Below are 15506 nucleotides of genomic sequence, written 5' to 3'. Positions count from 1 at the left end.
ACATCAACACATTGTACACCTTACACGATGTTATATGTCAATTATATCTCAATAAAACTAGGGGAGGAAGAGAAAAGAAAGTCCAAATTTAGAAAACTGATAAATTGTTCTGCTGGTGAGGTGATTGTTTAAAAAGAAGAAAAGATCTAATTTACCAAAACAGTATTTCAATGTAACTTTTAAAGAACACAGAAGTTGTGTGTAATGCAAAATCTCTTAACCACTGGCTTTTCTCTGCATCTCTATGATTAATGTCAGATACTTAGTGCTCTGACAGATAGCCTGAGGCCTCATATTTGCACATTCATTCACTAATGATGTGTTAAACACCTAACATGTGCTAGGTACTAGGTATATAGCACTGAACAAAATAGATGTGATCCCTGACCTGTGGAGCTGACCACTGAGATTTGTTACTAGACATTAAAAAATAACAGACAAAAGGTAGCTTCTCAGCAGAGCCTACCCTGACTACTTACTTTAAAACTACAGCTCAATATTGCCCATTTCCTGCTTTATTTTTCTATGTAGCATTCGTCATTATCAAGTATACTATGTAATAATACTATATGGTATCATTACCTGTCTCCCTGACGAGAACCAGGACATAGCCTCCATGAGAGCAGGGCTCGTCTGTTCTGTTTACTGTTTTATTTCCAGTGTCTGGCACAAGGTCTGACGTACAGCAGGCACTCCATAATATTTGGTGAATAAGGGAATGAAAACATATAAATAAAAATATAAATAGCTGTCACCGAAATGAAGACAAGGAATAGGTTAGAAGATCCCTGTGAGGAGGCGAATATTTCAGTGAGGATGTGAAGGATGAGAAGAGACCTTTTGAAGAGTGTTTCCTGCAGAGGAAACACATGTTGAACAAACACACACCTTATAAGGGACAGAGCTTGGTAAGTTCAGGGAACCAGCAGAGGCCAAACTGGCTGCTGTGCAGGGAAGAGGCAGTGGCTGCAGCCTGAGGGGAGGCTGGAGAGCGGGTCACACAGGCAGAGTGTGGGGCTTCCTGGTACCCTGGGAGAAACAGATGTCCCTGAAATTATCGAGAATGACAGGGGTTTGAAACTTGACTCATACATGGGTTTAAAGAATCCAATCAGTTGCTTAAATTAAGACACCTGTATTTTATGCCAGATAAAACTCTCGGACATAGTGTTTATACTGTTTTCTGAGGTTTTAAACTGCTTGAACATAAGGGAATCTCAGCACGGGGAAGCGCGTGTGAGAACACAGAGTTGATTTTAGTGCTGCAAATTGAGTATCCAGATGTGATTTAAATGGTCAAAATCTGATCTTTTAAAAGTATTGATTGCTTTCTGAAATGACCTATCCAGACTGTAATGATACGGATGGATGTCTTTAGGTATATCACAGTTGAGATGTTACAGAAAATCGCATTACAGGAAAAAAGTGATACTCCATTTCAGAAATGACTCAGTGAAGTAGCTAAGGTCTTTCTCAAAGAACACAGTTGTCATTGCTAAACTGATCATGTTAGTCTTTGCTTCTCATCCAGAAAGAATGCAGAAGTTGACCAGAATGTGTGCAAAACCAATGAATCAATTTGGTGGACCTTCTAAACATAATTTTACTGGAAGATTTGGTTGAGTTATGTTTTGCTTCTATAGACAGCTGTAGGCTATGTCTCCACCACCCTCGCCTAGGCCCCCAGACAAGTGTTTTCATTTCTTTGCCATTTATCTCGGTGGCAAAGTTTAAGAGACACTAGTTTAGCTTGTTAGTTGGAAGTTCCACAAAGGGTTCACAAACGTCACCTGCCAACTTTCATCCCTTGTCATGTTTTTGAGCATAGCTAGGAGGAAAAAATGTCATATGCATATGGCTTTAATCACTTGATGGAGGGGCATTAGGTGACAGAGTTCTAGAAATTCAGCCATACAATAGAGGAATAGAATCATTTATTATTAAAGCTGATCTGACTCCCTTGTTGCACAACTAAGAAAACCGAGATAAAGAGATCATGCAGTTACCTCATGACAGAGCTGTGGGACAAGAAGAGGGTCTCCTGACACCCTGTCCTTTGTGCCTTCCACTCTGTCTTCCAAGAATCTGGTTGTACTTCAGGCATCGGAATGGTTTGATAGCTGCACAAGCCTTTGCTAATGGTACTTAAAGTGCGATAAGGGGTGTGCCAAGCAAGCAGGTCAGATGTTTTGATGTCCTTTCTGCCGTGTCTGTTGCTTCCTTTGCTCTTTCCCCTCTGGGATCTGCTGTGGCCCAAATTTACTTGGCTCAAGACTGGCCAGCGTGGCAGGAGGAGCACTAGATTTGCATCACTGTACCACTCACCAGCTCTTATTTAACCCTCTGTGCCTATTTCTTTTCTTAAAAATAGGGAAAACAGTCCCTCCCTCCCTGGATTGTTGTATGGATTAAGTCCTGGGTCAGTGGCACATGGTGGATGCTGCCTTTCTTCTGAGGAAGGAGATTCTGGGGCAGTTAAAAAAATTTTAAAGGCATCAATCTCCTGGCTGCTCTTGCTCTAAGCCAAAGAAAAAAGCTTTCCACTCTCAGAGCACTTAAATATTTACTTCCTTTTTAAACTCTTACTACAGTTTTTCTAAAGGTTCACTGAGTCAGCTGTGTAACAGACATTTACCGAGTACAGCTGTGTGCCAGGCAGGGTCATTAGTGCAGGGGCCACAGCGACCAGGAGACAAAGTGCTTATCCTGCAGAGATTACTTCTTGTGGGGAAGACAGGTGATAATCAGAGAAATAACAAGTGCATACTTTAATAACAAATGGTGACAAGTGCTGTAAAGAAAATAAGAAAAAAAGAGTTGAGACAGTGTGTTGCTACTGGGATGCTTGGGTGGGAGGAAAACTTCTTCACAACCTGTTTAAATTTTTCTTTCTTTTTTTACTTTTTTTTTTTAACTAAATGAAAGAGTCTTTACATTCTGTAGTGCTTTACAATTTTTGAAAGTTTCACACACATGATTTCATATACTCCCATAATAACCCTTTTTTTCCCTACCCTTATCTTGCCCCTCCTCCCTTTCCTCTCCCCACTAGTAACCACTAGTTTGTTCTCTGTATCAGTGAGTCTGCTTCTTTTTTGTTTTACTCACTAGTTTGTTGTATTTTGTAGATTCCACATATAAGTGATATCATACAGTATTTGTCTTTCTGTGTCTGACTTACTTCACCTAACATAATACCCTCCAAATCCATCCATGTTGCTGCAGATGGCAAGATTTCATTCTTTTTTATTACTGAGTAGGATTCCATTGTGTATTTATATATATCACATCTTTTTTATCTGTTCATTTGATGGACACTTTAGTTGCTTCCATACCTTGGCAATTGTAAATAACTAAAAAATTTTGTATGGAAACAGAAGACTCTAAATAGCCAAAACAGTCTTGAGAAAGAAGAATCATGCTCCCTGACTTGAGACTATACTACAAAGCTACAGTAATCAAAACACTGTGGCACTGGCACGTAAACAGCCACATAGATCAATGGAACAGAATAGAGAGCCCAGGAATAAACTCACACACTTGTGGTCAATTAATCTATGACAAAGGAGGCAAGAATATACAATGGAGAAAAGATAGTCTCTTCAATAAGTGGTGCTGGGAAAACTGGACAGCTACATGTAAAAGAATGAAATTAGAACATTCTCTAACACCATATCCAAAAGTAAACTAAAAATGAATTAAAGACTTAAAGATAAGACCGGATACCATAAAATTTCTAGAGGAAAACATAGACAGAGCACTCTGACATAAATCACAGCAATATTTTTGGGAATCTGTCTCTAAAAACAAAAGAAACAAAAGCAAAAATAAACAATAGGGACCTAACTAAACTGAAAAGCTTTTGCATAGTAAAGGAAACCATTGACAAAGTGAAAAGACGACTACTGACCAAATGATATGACTGATAAGATGTTAATATCCAAAATATATAAACAACTTAACATCAAAAAACCAAATAACCTGATTGAAAAATGGGCAGGAGAACTGAATAGACATTTCTCTAAAAAGGAAATGCAGATGGCCAACAGGCCCATGAAAAGATGCTGAACATCGCTAATCATCAGGAAAATGCAAATCAAAGTGAGAGTGAGATATCACTTCACACCTATCAGAATGGCTATCATCAAAAAGAATACAAATAACAAAGTTGGCAAGGATGTGGAGAAAAGGGAACCCTTGTACACTGTTGATGGGAATGTAAGTTGGTGCAGCTGCTGTGGAAAACAGTATGGAGGTTTCTCAAAACACTAAAAATAGAACTACCATATGACTCAGCAAGTCTCCTCCTGGGCATATATTCAAAAAAACCAGAAACACTAATTTGGAAAGATACGTGTACCTTGATGTTCATAAATTTTTATTTTGAACACTTCATCTTCTATTGCATCAATGGTACTTTTTTATATTTTCATTTCTAACCTTTTTGTTCACTGTAGACTGAAAATCTTTCTTTCCCATTCATTTAGTGATAATCCTGTTCATACACAAATCACGGCCTGCCAGAGATGAGTCCTAGAAAAGGCTGTCTCTTGTTAGCCCAAACTTAGTTTCTTAACCTAAAACTCTGACCTGTCTTTCAGGGAGCCCTTAGAAGCATACATCTATTTTGGCCCCGTGTACTATCAGAAACTGAAACACATGGTGCTAGATAAGATGCACGCCCGGGCCCGGGGACCACGAGCTGTCCTTACCAGGTAAGAGAAAAGCATTTATAATGTGGTCAAGTCGATCTTTCATCTCTTGGGTATAGCATTAGGCAGGAGTCAAAATTTGGGATGTTAGCATCAACAAAAATGACATATATCTGATTAACATGAAAAAAATAGCAACCAATTAAAATCAATTCATAGACACAAGAGCAAGCCCATCATAGGTCTTGCCGGTAGTCTCCTGACAGTCTTTTACTGTGTACCAGTTTACAAATATGGTCCCATTCAAAAAGGTTCATTTATAGGAATGTAGATAAACTTTACACGCACACATATTGATACACCTGCATGCTCCCATGTGTATACAGAAGACACATACGTAATGTTATTCAGTAGCCCAAGCCACAACTATCATTTTTAAAAACTGTTACTGGAGCACAAGGCACGTGTACTTGCATGCTTATTTGAATAAGCTCCGGGAGGTTTGGGTTCACATGTGCCCCATTGGCCAGTGTTTCTTCAGTTTCAAGCATAGTGTCTGTGTGTTGGTGAATGGATATAATTGTTGGGAAAGGGAATTATAAATACTAAGTTTCACATGTTCTTAGTACTACATTTTATAGTTGGAGAAGCATAGTCTAGGATAGTGGTTCTCAACTGGGGCGATTTTTTAATGTCTGAAGACATTTTGAGATGTCACAACTTGGGGGGTGGGGAGGAAGCTACTGCATCTAGTGGGTGGCGGCCAGGGATGCTGCTAAACATCCTGCAATGCACAGGACAGCCCTCACCACAGAGGGTTACCCAGCTCAATATGGCAGCAATGCTGAGGCTGCCAGAGAGTTTGGCCCAATGGAGCCAGGTAGACAGGGATGTGAACTCATCTCCATCATGTAGCACTTCTAGGTGCCTTGGAGAGATGGCTTAGCTTCTCTTAGCTTCATTTTTTCTCATATATGAAGAGAAGAGAATAATACCCACTTTTCAGCAGGCTAGTGAATGTCAGATGTTTGAACATAGAATGTACACAGTGTTGATCCACGGGAGAGGCTCAGCATACATGCAGTTCCCTGCCCACTTCCCTGGCACTGCCTGGGTGTTGCAGTACAGGGGCAGGGGGCAGAGGATGAAGCAGCTAGTGTTTGGGTTTTTTTTAAACCAAGGGAGAGGTATAGATGACTTAATCCCTTGACCATGTGAAACTGAGCAAATGCACATGCCTGTTGAAAAGACAGACATACGTGTGCTTAAAATTGCAGAAGAGGGAAGAGAAGCTGAGATTCTTAAGGCAGTAATGACCTCAGCAATGAGACCCTACCTGGGTTAGGAGCATCTCTCCCTGAGTGCCATCCCCTTTAGAACTTCCATTTCAATTACAACATCCAAAATTATTTCAGAGTAACATTTCAAAATATGTTTCCTTTTTTTCTTGCTTTGTTGTATAAAAAAGTTACTACTTTAGAATTCGTTTCGTGTATTCCATATGAATCTGCCTGGAGTGTATTTGTCTGTAGTCATTGATCTCAGTTGGTTAAAATCCAAGTTTGGGGTTCTGCCCACGTGTGATCTGACCACCTTTACTTGTCTGGTGACCACAGGTGTAGGGATGCCCTTACTCCCACCCCAGATAAAAACATGTAGATGTTGTACTCAGTTATGAAGTATCCACTACAGTGTGTTTATTTTGTAAGTTTTTCATATGTCAACTTTCTTTCAGCAGATAATCTACAACTTAAGTTGATTTCCCACTGTAACTTTCCACAACAACAAATATCAAAAGATGCTGTGGAATAAAGCAAGCAATAGGTTTATGGCCCACTCCTCCCTCTCAGACTCCCTACAAGAATTGTCACTCCAAAATCAGCCAACCAAGGAGCTCCCTTTTTTTCCTTTTTTTCTTTTCTTTTCTTTTCTTTTTTCTTTTCTCTTCTCTTCTTTTCCTTTCATCAGAACCTAGGTGGGGTTGCCTGAGTTGTTTCAGAATCCCTTAATTGTACCTACATCTCTGGATCTTGGATTCTTACCCTTTTAAGATATTCTCAAGCCCAGCAGATACATAAACCACAGAGTGTCCATTCAGGGGGACTAATAGCTTCTTGGTTGTCATACAAGGAAGGAAGGACCTGAATGGGACAGACAGAACTTTCCCAGCCTCTGGGGAACCTCCCACCTGCCTTAGTTACACTATTCTTCCAGGTGATTCCTGATCTATTCTAAATTTTATAAAAATCTGTTGGCTTCTTTCCCTATTTAATTTACTTCTTAATAATAAAGTTCCTTCCTGGAGCCCTGGCAGTAACTACTGGGGGACCTGGGTTTCTTCCATAGCTTGGTTTTTCTGCTTTTAAATAATAGAGAACTCAGACATCTTTGAAAACACTCAAAAGACGTTCTACCCTGATTTGAGGACTATACTATCCTGATAATAATGATAGAGATGGTGATAGTAATGCTAGCACTGCTGTTTTATATGATTATATATTCATTTATTATTGCATCATATAAGATTATGTAATTACTACTTCCTGCTAATAAATATAGCAACTCCTAGTGTTACATCTCTTCTCATTTAAGGTTCTTTGGGATGGGTATTCTTACGTGTCTTTTACAATGAGGCTGAGAGGCTGAGCAGCATGCTTTTGGTCACTGTCTAAAAGCAGTTTGAATCCACTTGAGCCCTGCTCTAAAGCCCTGTGCTCTTATCCAGCACGTGATGCTGCTTTTTTTGGTTTAATATAGTAATGACACATTTGTCTAACTTGTTGTTTCAAAGGCAACCCACTGAAGGTCGATCTCGTGATGGTGGTTTGCGTCTTGGAGAAATGGAACGTGACTGTTTAATCGGTTATGGAGCCAGTATGCTTTTGCTAGAGAGACTAATGATTTCAAGTGATGCCTTTGAGGTTGATGTCTGTGGGCAGTGCGGACTTCTGGGGTACTCTGGCTGGTAAGTGGATACCACATGTCTCTCGTACCACATCCTTTGCCTCTTAAATCACAGTCCGGGGATTGACCTTGGATCACACCACATACTCGCCAGTCTTCGCCATCCAGGCATTCCTGGAATTCGGAATTTTATATGTACATGCTTAGTTTGTCTACCTAATGTTCTGCTTTCTACAACTGCTAGAGTTTAAACTCCCAGGGAATACAGGTTTTATCTTCTTTTTAAAGAAGCATCTCAAGTACCTTTTATAACACAATTTACCTATAAAGATACTAGCAGATTCACTGTTAGATGTCAGAATTACAGCATATTTTAACTAGAAAATTTTTATGAAGATTGTGTTGAATGCTCGCTTTTAACCTTGGACCCAAAGAGCCAGGTATGTTGCCCTAGATCTTATAGTAAATTGGTGACAGAGCCAGGACCTTGTCTGTACTCTCTCTGCTTTACACTTGGACTGTGAATTCCATGAAGACAGAGTCAATGTCCTGTCTCAGTCATTCACTCAACAAACAGTAAGAATCTGCTAAGTGCCAGACACTGTTCTAGGCCCCAGAAATACAGGGGTGAATAAGACAGATGAATGGCTGCTTACAGGGAGCTTATCTTCTAGTTCATTCTAATTACATTCTGTCTTGTTTACCCCTGCTTTTCCAGCCTGGGACTTGGTAGGTGCTAAATAAAATATAATTGCTAAATGATACTGACCCTGCATATGGATGATTGCCAGTAGGTAAATTATGTAACTCATAAAGTTTTTAAGTTCTGTGTAGAGTTCAGTAGATAAAAAGGCCAGCTTAAAAGATGATGCTACATATTTCTTGTTGGTGTTTGTGTAGTTAGATCACCTTTCCTTATTGTAATGGTTCACTCTACCACCAAAGAGCAGCCACTCTGCTTAGGGTTAGTCATTATCTGGAGCCCTGAAATACCCCTGTAGGAAGGAGGGCTGGTAGTTCCCTAGTTTCTTCTTACTTTTCTGCTAGAGATGAGGTCCAACAAGATATAAGGCAGATGCTGCAGGGACAGGGAACAGCCCCAGCTCCCTCATCAGCCCTCACTCAACCTCCCAGAGCGCCTTTTCTCTGGGCAAGCGTGAGGGTGCATCCTCCGAAGGACAGAGTTAGGCCCAGATGAGCATTCGTGGCTAGAGTTTGAGGAATACAAGGGCTACCTTTTTCCCACCGAGTCTCCCATCAAAGCCTCCTTCCAGAGAGAGCCCCAACTTTTTGCCCTCCTAAGCTACCAATCTTCATGGTGAATAAAGCAGATCAAAAGCCAGAATGAGTGGGATTCTTAGAACACAGTATATACCTTGCTCATTAAATGACAAAACCTTTTAGCCAATTATCTTATGATTTTTGGTGTAAAACGGTTGATTAGACTTGTCTGTGAAATCATTTCATTTTAAAAACTAACACAAGAGGTGCCATTTGCAGTTCGTTCCTTTCATGAGGTTGCAGAGATAGGGTGATGTTATTCTATGCATAAGCCTGGCTTTTTCTTATATCAGTGACACGGGGCGGGGAGGTTGCTTCAATTCTGAGATGTCTGTTTGTCTTTTGAAGTGCATATTGAGTTTGCTTTTTATTGTCCTGGCTGTGTAACAACAACAAAAGTGTAATAGGAAGATGCCTGGAACCTAATTTCACTATGCTTAGATCTTCAAATTTGGCACAAGGAGTTTTAAATAATTTACTTTGAAAAGATGGTTCAGAGAAGTCATTTTATTAAGAATAAGGATCAGAAAACTTCAAAGAGTTTCCTTTTCTTCTCCATCTTCCCCACATTCCCTCCTGTGCCCCCGCGCCCCAACCAAAGAAGAGAGAGAGAAAGACAGAAAGAGAAATAGAAAAAATAAAGCAGAACACCAGCTTTACTCATGCACTTTGAAAACCTTCCCCTCTCTTCCGCTGAATACTCAGGGAAACTCAGTGTAAGCAGTAATTGATCTCAGTGTTATTCTGTTAAATTCATATCTCCTTTCCTGCTTCGTTTCTTCTTATTTAGAGATCATCTGATGGCAGTGCCTGATTTTGAAGCTCATGTGTTCAATGTGTATTGTATTTGAAATCCTTTGAAAGAGGACTAAATCAGGTTACACGGTTTAAGGGTCTTTACTGTAATTAAACAGGCCTGGATATACTGTATGTCTGATTTTGAGTGGCCTACTTATACCCTTGTTGCCAACAGAAAAAAATTCCTAATCCAGTCTGGTAGTCTAGCAGCCTCCTCGTGCTGCTTCCTGGCAGAGGAGCGTAATGATGCTGTCATTTTCCCGTCGTTACCTGATCGTGTGTGCTGGGTTGTGTGGGAGGGAGCACGGGCGTTTGTTGGAGGAAGTCGCTCTTTAATGAACAGCACAATGGAGGCTGAGTAATTAGAGCAGCTCAGAACCTTGAAACTGGCCTTTTGTCGGTGATTTGCACATTAGTAAGGCATTGCTATGGGGATGTTTACAGCAAGACTGTTGTTCTGCAGAAGACACGGAGGGCAGAAGTCACAAAAGAGAGGTCCAGAAGGAAAACAGTGGAGAAAAGAAAATCCCTATTAAGATAATTAGCTCGTAGAGGATATTTTACTGGACAGCCATTCCTCATGTGAAGCCACAGTCTCCTTCTTTTGCTGCCTTTGCCCTAAAAAATCAGTTTGTTTTCTTGCTGTTCGGGTCAGGTTTCTTCCTTTGGACATTTTCCAGACATAGAGTAAAAAATTACATATTTTTATTATGTGTATGTATTTATATATACATGCATCTATGTATCTGTACACATATGCATTGGAACGTTTTAAATGATGGAGAAATATTTAGTAATAGAGAAGATTAGTGGGCTTTCTGGATTATGAATCAGTACATATGGAAAATTTAAATAGATTAGTTTGTATTGAAGTCATGAGGTAATGTAATGGTCAGGAGAATCAGCAATAAGTTGCTCCAGTTAAATCCACTTCTCCAATTTAATTAAAGCATGAACATGATTCCTGAATAAATTAGATCAACCTGGGCACATTAAAAATGTAATTCTTAAACTGTCATGCATTGAAGAGGTCTGTAGGTAATCTTTTAGGAAAAGGTCGTTTACTGTGTTTCTGTCGTTGCTACCGATGGAATCAAACACTCCACAGTGCTTGCTGAGCCCCTGCAAGTCCCCCAGTGGGGGCCGAAGCATGAGTCCATCATTGCTCGACCTGTTTGCATTCACTTCTCACGAAGTTCTTGTCTGTGTAGTCACTCACCACCACATTCAAATTCTCAGCCTTGGTGCTTTTCTTTTCTAAAATAATAAAGCTTTACTGATTACAAAAAATGACCCCTGCTCTTTGTAAAATACTCAGTGACAAAGAACGTAAAGGAAAAAATACAGTTATATTAATTCCTATCACCCACAGATGACAACTATTAACATTTTAGTGACTCTTTTGGGGACATATCTGTTAGCCAATAGTTCTGTACTCTTTAAAAAAAATCATGTATTCTTTTGAGATTCTGATAACAGCAGAATAATTAAAACATACTCACACAAAAGAGTCTTATTACATACGATTTTGCGGACTTCATACATTTACTGAAATGGATCTGAGGACCCCCTTGGGATCATGCTCTTTAGCAAACTGCTTTTTCTACTCCACAGTGTGTCCTGGACACTTTTGTATTTCAATAGTATGGTTCTACATCATCACACTTAATGACTGCACAGTATTCTTCTGCATAAATGTCTTCTAATCACAGAACCAATTGCCTGTTGGACATGTGAGCCGTCTCCTGATTTATGCTATTATAAGTAGTGTGACCGTGAACATTCTTATGCACATATTTTGCCACTTTTGCGATTGCTCAAATAACATGCACATCTACATTTTTAATACATATTGCCTTACTTACCCTCCAGAATGGCCTTTTTCATTCATGAAGGAATCTCTCTCCAGTTCCCATGACTCTTCTAAGCCTTAGTTGCTATTCCTCTTGCACTCACTTTCCCCTCTGTTAACTGGAAGGTTGTAGTTTTCTACTTATTAAGTCTCAGGATTTCTACTGGAAACCTATTGCCCCTCACTATGTAGGGTGAGGACCTATTTTGGTCTGAAACCTGAGAGAATAACTCGCTTTCTCCCCAGGGACCCTTCTTCAGTTGTAGCCATGGATTAAGACCTAGATTCAGTTCATTGGCTCTTGCTGAAAGAAGAGAAAAGAAAATTCTAATTGGAATAGGCGGGCACATTGGTTAGGAGCATGTGCTGTTATTAGGATTAAATGGGAATATATGCACACACACAGTTCTTTAGTTTTGCACAAAGGCCAATGTGCTGTAAGTACAGTAGCTTCCAATAAAAACAAATAAGCAAGCTTGAGGAGCACTGGAAAAATAAATAGCATTTGATTGGACATCACCTTTCTGTATGAATGTCTAATCTTTCCCATCACACTTCAAGTATCTCAGTGACAGAAATCAAATTAAACATCTTGCCTAGAGTAGTATGGCGTAGTAAATGCAGTTCAAATACATGGAGATGGACTGAATCTGTTTAAAACACTTTCAACAACAAAAAAGTAAGTCTGAGTAACTTTCAGACAGTTCAGATTTCTGGGCCTCATTCATAACAAGCATATAGGCAGCTATTCTGTATTTTAAGGAGAAAGGCCTAGAAGTGTGGAAGTAGCTGATTAAAATTTCGTGCTTTTACAATTGGGGGAGTGATACTTGTTTTGCTTTTACTTTTGTTACCTTGGATGCTTCTTTTTATTTTGGGGGCACATACATACTTATGTGACAGTGTGACTGAACGCTGAGGAATAGAAAACTGATGAATCTGGTAGAATGGTGATAGAATTTTGTCGAGTGAATCGTCACTTGCTCCACACCGGCCTCCATTTCTGAGTTACTGTCCCTCTAACATGACTGACTTGGGTTTCAGGTGCCATTACTGCAAGTCGTCATGCCATGTGTCTTCCCTCCGCATTCCGTATGCCTGCAAGCTGCTCTTCCAGGAGCTGCAGTCAATGAACATTATCCCCAGGTTAAAACTGTCCAAGTACAATGAATAAGGATGGGAAAGATGGTTACTTAAAGAGAACAACTAATGTGTCCACAGTGGTGAGGAGCAGAAGGGATAAGGACCACTTCTGCTCCTGTGAATACTGTTCTCTCTCTCTCAAAAAAAGAAAAAAGAAAGAACGAACCACGAAATTGTTGGAGAGGCTTTTTATACATTAGAAGACTGGCTGAACAACCCTGATCAACGAGGCCGGGCCATGGGAGAGACACCAACAATGAGGACTGTAGCGAAGTCTCTTGTCCGTATTCTGAATTTGATTCACAAGTGAATGTGACCTAAAAGATAAATAAACTTTTATATATGTTCTGGTATCTTGAAATTTATTCATTACAAAGACCTTCCTCCTTAAAAAGAATGTTTGGGGTTAAATAAAATGCCAGATTCTTATGACACGTGAAGGACATGGAGAATCTGAGCTGATTAACTCGGCCTTTGTCGGGGGAGGCTGATCTGAGCGGTATTTGAAGGAAAAACACCTGCGGGAAGCCGGGAGCGTGGCTGATAAGCGGAGGCTTTCTTACCTGGTTCTCTGAGGGGTGAGTGTTCGTAACAATTGACTCTTACCTTTATACACCCAATTTTTAAATTCTAATCTTGGTAAAGATAATATCTTCCTGCCATCTTCAGCAATTTTACCGGATGTCACCTTTTCTTCAGGACTAATTGTCACTCTTTTGAACCTCCGTTATCGTACCATGCAATATTTGTTGAATATCTGAAAATAATTCCATAGACACTTTGTAAATTTTCCATCCCTTCCATTCCTGCCAGGATGTTAGCTGTCCACTTTCTTTTTAATCTGACAGCCTTCTTCATCCATTTCTAAGTTGTTGTTAATTGCTCTGCTCTGAAGCCAGATAAATATTTGTGTTAGGGATTGTTTATAAAGTAAGTCAAAAAAGCTTTGAGTAATGGTCTAAGGCTGCATTCCCAGCATGTCACATTGAACATGTCCCACAGAATATTAATAGATATTATACACCAACAAGAATCAAGGTCCAGTGGCAAATAAGTTTGAGAAACTGGGTGTCTCCAAGTTAAACATACCAAGGACTTTTTCAGAGCCTTTACCAAGCTACCGTGCACTGGGACTCTCCAAAAGGGGGAGCCAGGCTAGTCACTGAGTTGAGAACCCAACCTCGACAGCACTTCATTTCCTTCACAATAAGTAGCCCTCACTTGGGTATGAGAGTCCTAGAGGCTTCACAGAGGGACGCGCTGCAGGTGAGCAGACCTTCCCCACCGTCAGCACACGTCTCCGGTCACTTCAGGGGCTCCACAGGCTTTACAAATGCAGAGGCGTTTGAATGCCCAAGTCTTTGGTTCTGCCAGTGGTTCCTTCCTTGCACCCAGCTTTGTCGTTCTCAAAAGTGAAGGTGCCTGAAGAAGACTGTACTAGGTTGAATGTATACGTACCATACTTTGTGGGCCATTTAAGGAGTTTTGTAGGGGGATTTTGACTTTCCCATTATGTGACAACTCCACTTATCAACTCTGCAGAAGACGCAGTTGCCCTGCCCTGTGAGGCACTGCATGTCTGTGAACACTCAGAGGATCAGCCTGGGAAGAGCTGCACTCAGGACCTCCCCTGTGTGAGGCACTGTGCTGAGGATAGAAAGAGCAGGACATGACCTCTGCCCTAAGGAGCTCTGAACCCAGTGGAGGAGGCCGAGACGTCAGCGAGTCATGGAACGCTGTCCCACAGTCAGTGCTAAGGCTTACCCTCGGCAGTGCTGACGGAACTCCCAGGGCAAAATGATTACCTGTGCCCTGGAGATCTGGGAACACTTTACAATCGTGATTATTCCCTTTATAGAGCTGAAGACACTGAGCCACTAAATGGCTAACTTGCCCAGTGCCCCACCGTTAATGGGGGAACAGCATGGGCTTGAGGCCAGGCTTCCTGATGTGGAGGCCTTCTTTGGGTTTCATCCATGATTCTGTTTTTCAGTCACTAAATATGACAGTTTTTTTTTTTTATTCAAGCGCTGCTGAGTATTTGAATTTCTTAAACTTGTTTTTTCAAAAACAATTCAGACAGTTCGGAGCATTTTGAGGGGAGTCGCCTAATCTAGGAAATTCTCAGTTCTCTTAAGTTAACAAAAATCTAGGAAGGTGGGCTCCAAACAGCCATTCTTAGAGGGAAAAATTGTGTTAGGTAGGTATTTCAAAAATTAGCAGATGCTACATTTGAGTAACTAGTTGACTCAGAAATACTTAAATAAAAAGAGGCCAGAATTGGTATTAGTCCTACTACAGTTTTATTTTGTTAAGTTATTTGTAAGTTCCTTGCTTTAAAAACTACCATTTTCACTTCCATCTCCAGTAATGTTAGAGTAGCCTTTTACAGGCCACCCTAGGAGCGCTTTTTCCCTCAAGGTTTTGCCAGGTTGAAAGTGGCACAGGGACGAGAGGCTTAAAAAAGCCAGGCCAAACCCACTGAGTGGCTGCAACCCTGACCTGAGCTTTGTCAGAGCCAAAGAACTGGGGAGACAAAAGTATGGGCTTGGAGTTGCCAAGACACCAGGACTAGAAAGGCCAAGATCCCAAATAGAAAGAAAGCTCGTTGAGGTGAACCGAACTTCACCACTTCTCCCCTTGTATTAGTCTGCTCTGGCCGCCATAACAGGATACCACAGACTGGGTGGCTTAAACAATAGAAATTTATTTTCTCACAGTTACGGAGGTTCAACGTCCAAGGTCAAGGTGCTGACAGATTTGGTTTCTGGTGAGGACTCTGTTCCATCCTGGCTGCAGATGGCCACCTCTCAACTGTGTCCTCACCTGGCCTTTCCTCAGTGTGTGTGAGGAGAGAGCTTTGGGTCTCTTTCTCT

The 15506-nt window shown here is 40.7% G+C and overlaps 1 protein-coding gene across 1 annotated transcript in view; it reads left to right on the top strand.

Moving 5' to 3' along the window:
- Nucleotides 1-12983, top strand: part of POLR3B (RNA polymerase III subunit B) — a 105146-nt gene extending 92163 nt beyond the window's left edge. The window contains exons 26-28 of the mRNA XM_006205872.4: nt 4602-4715; nt 7444-7617; nt 12532-12983. Of these exons, the coding sequence (XP_006205934.1) occupies nt 4602-4715; nt 7444-7617; nt 12532-12661 (418 nt within the window). The 3' untranslated portion in view covers nt 12662-12983. The remainder of the gene's footprint in view (nt 1-4601; nt 4716-7443; nt 7618-12531) is intronic.
- Nucleotides 12984-15506: the final 2523 nt, after the last annotated feature.

The sequence above is a fragment of the Vicugna pacos genome, chromosome 12 (genome assembly GCF_048564905.1).
Source record: "Vicugna pacos chromosome 12, VicPac4, whole genome shotgun sequence".
Taxonomy (NCBI): Eukaryota; Metazoa; Chordata; class Mammalia; order Artiodactyla; family Camelidae; genus Vicugna; species Vicugna pacos.
This window is presented reverse-complemented; position numbering and strand designations above follow the sequence as displayed.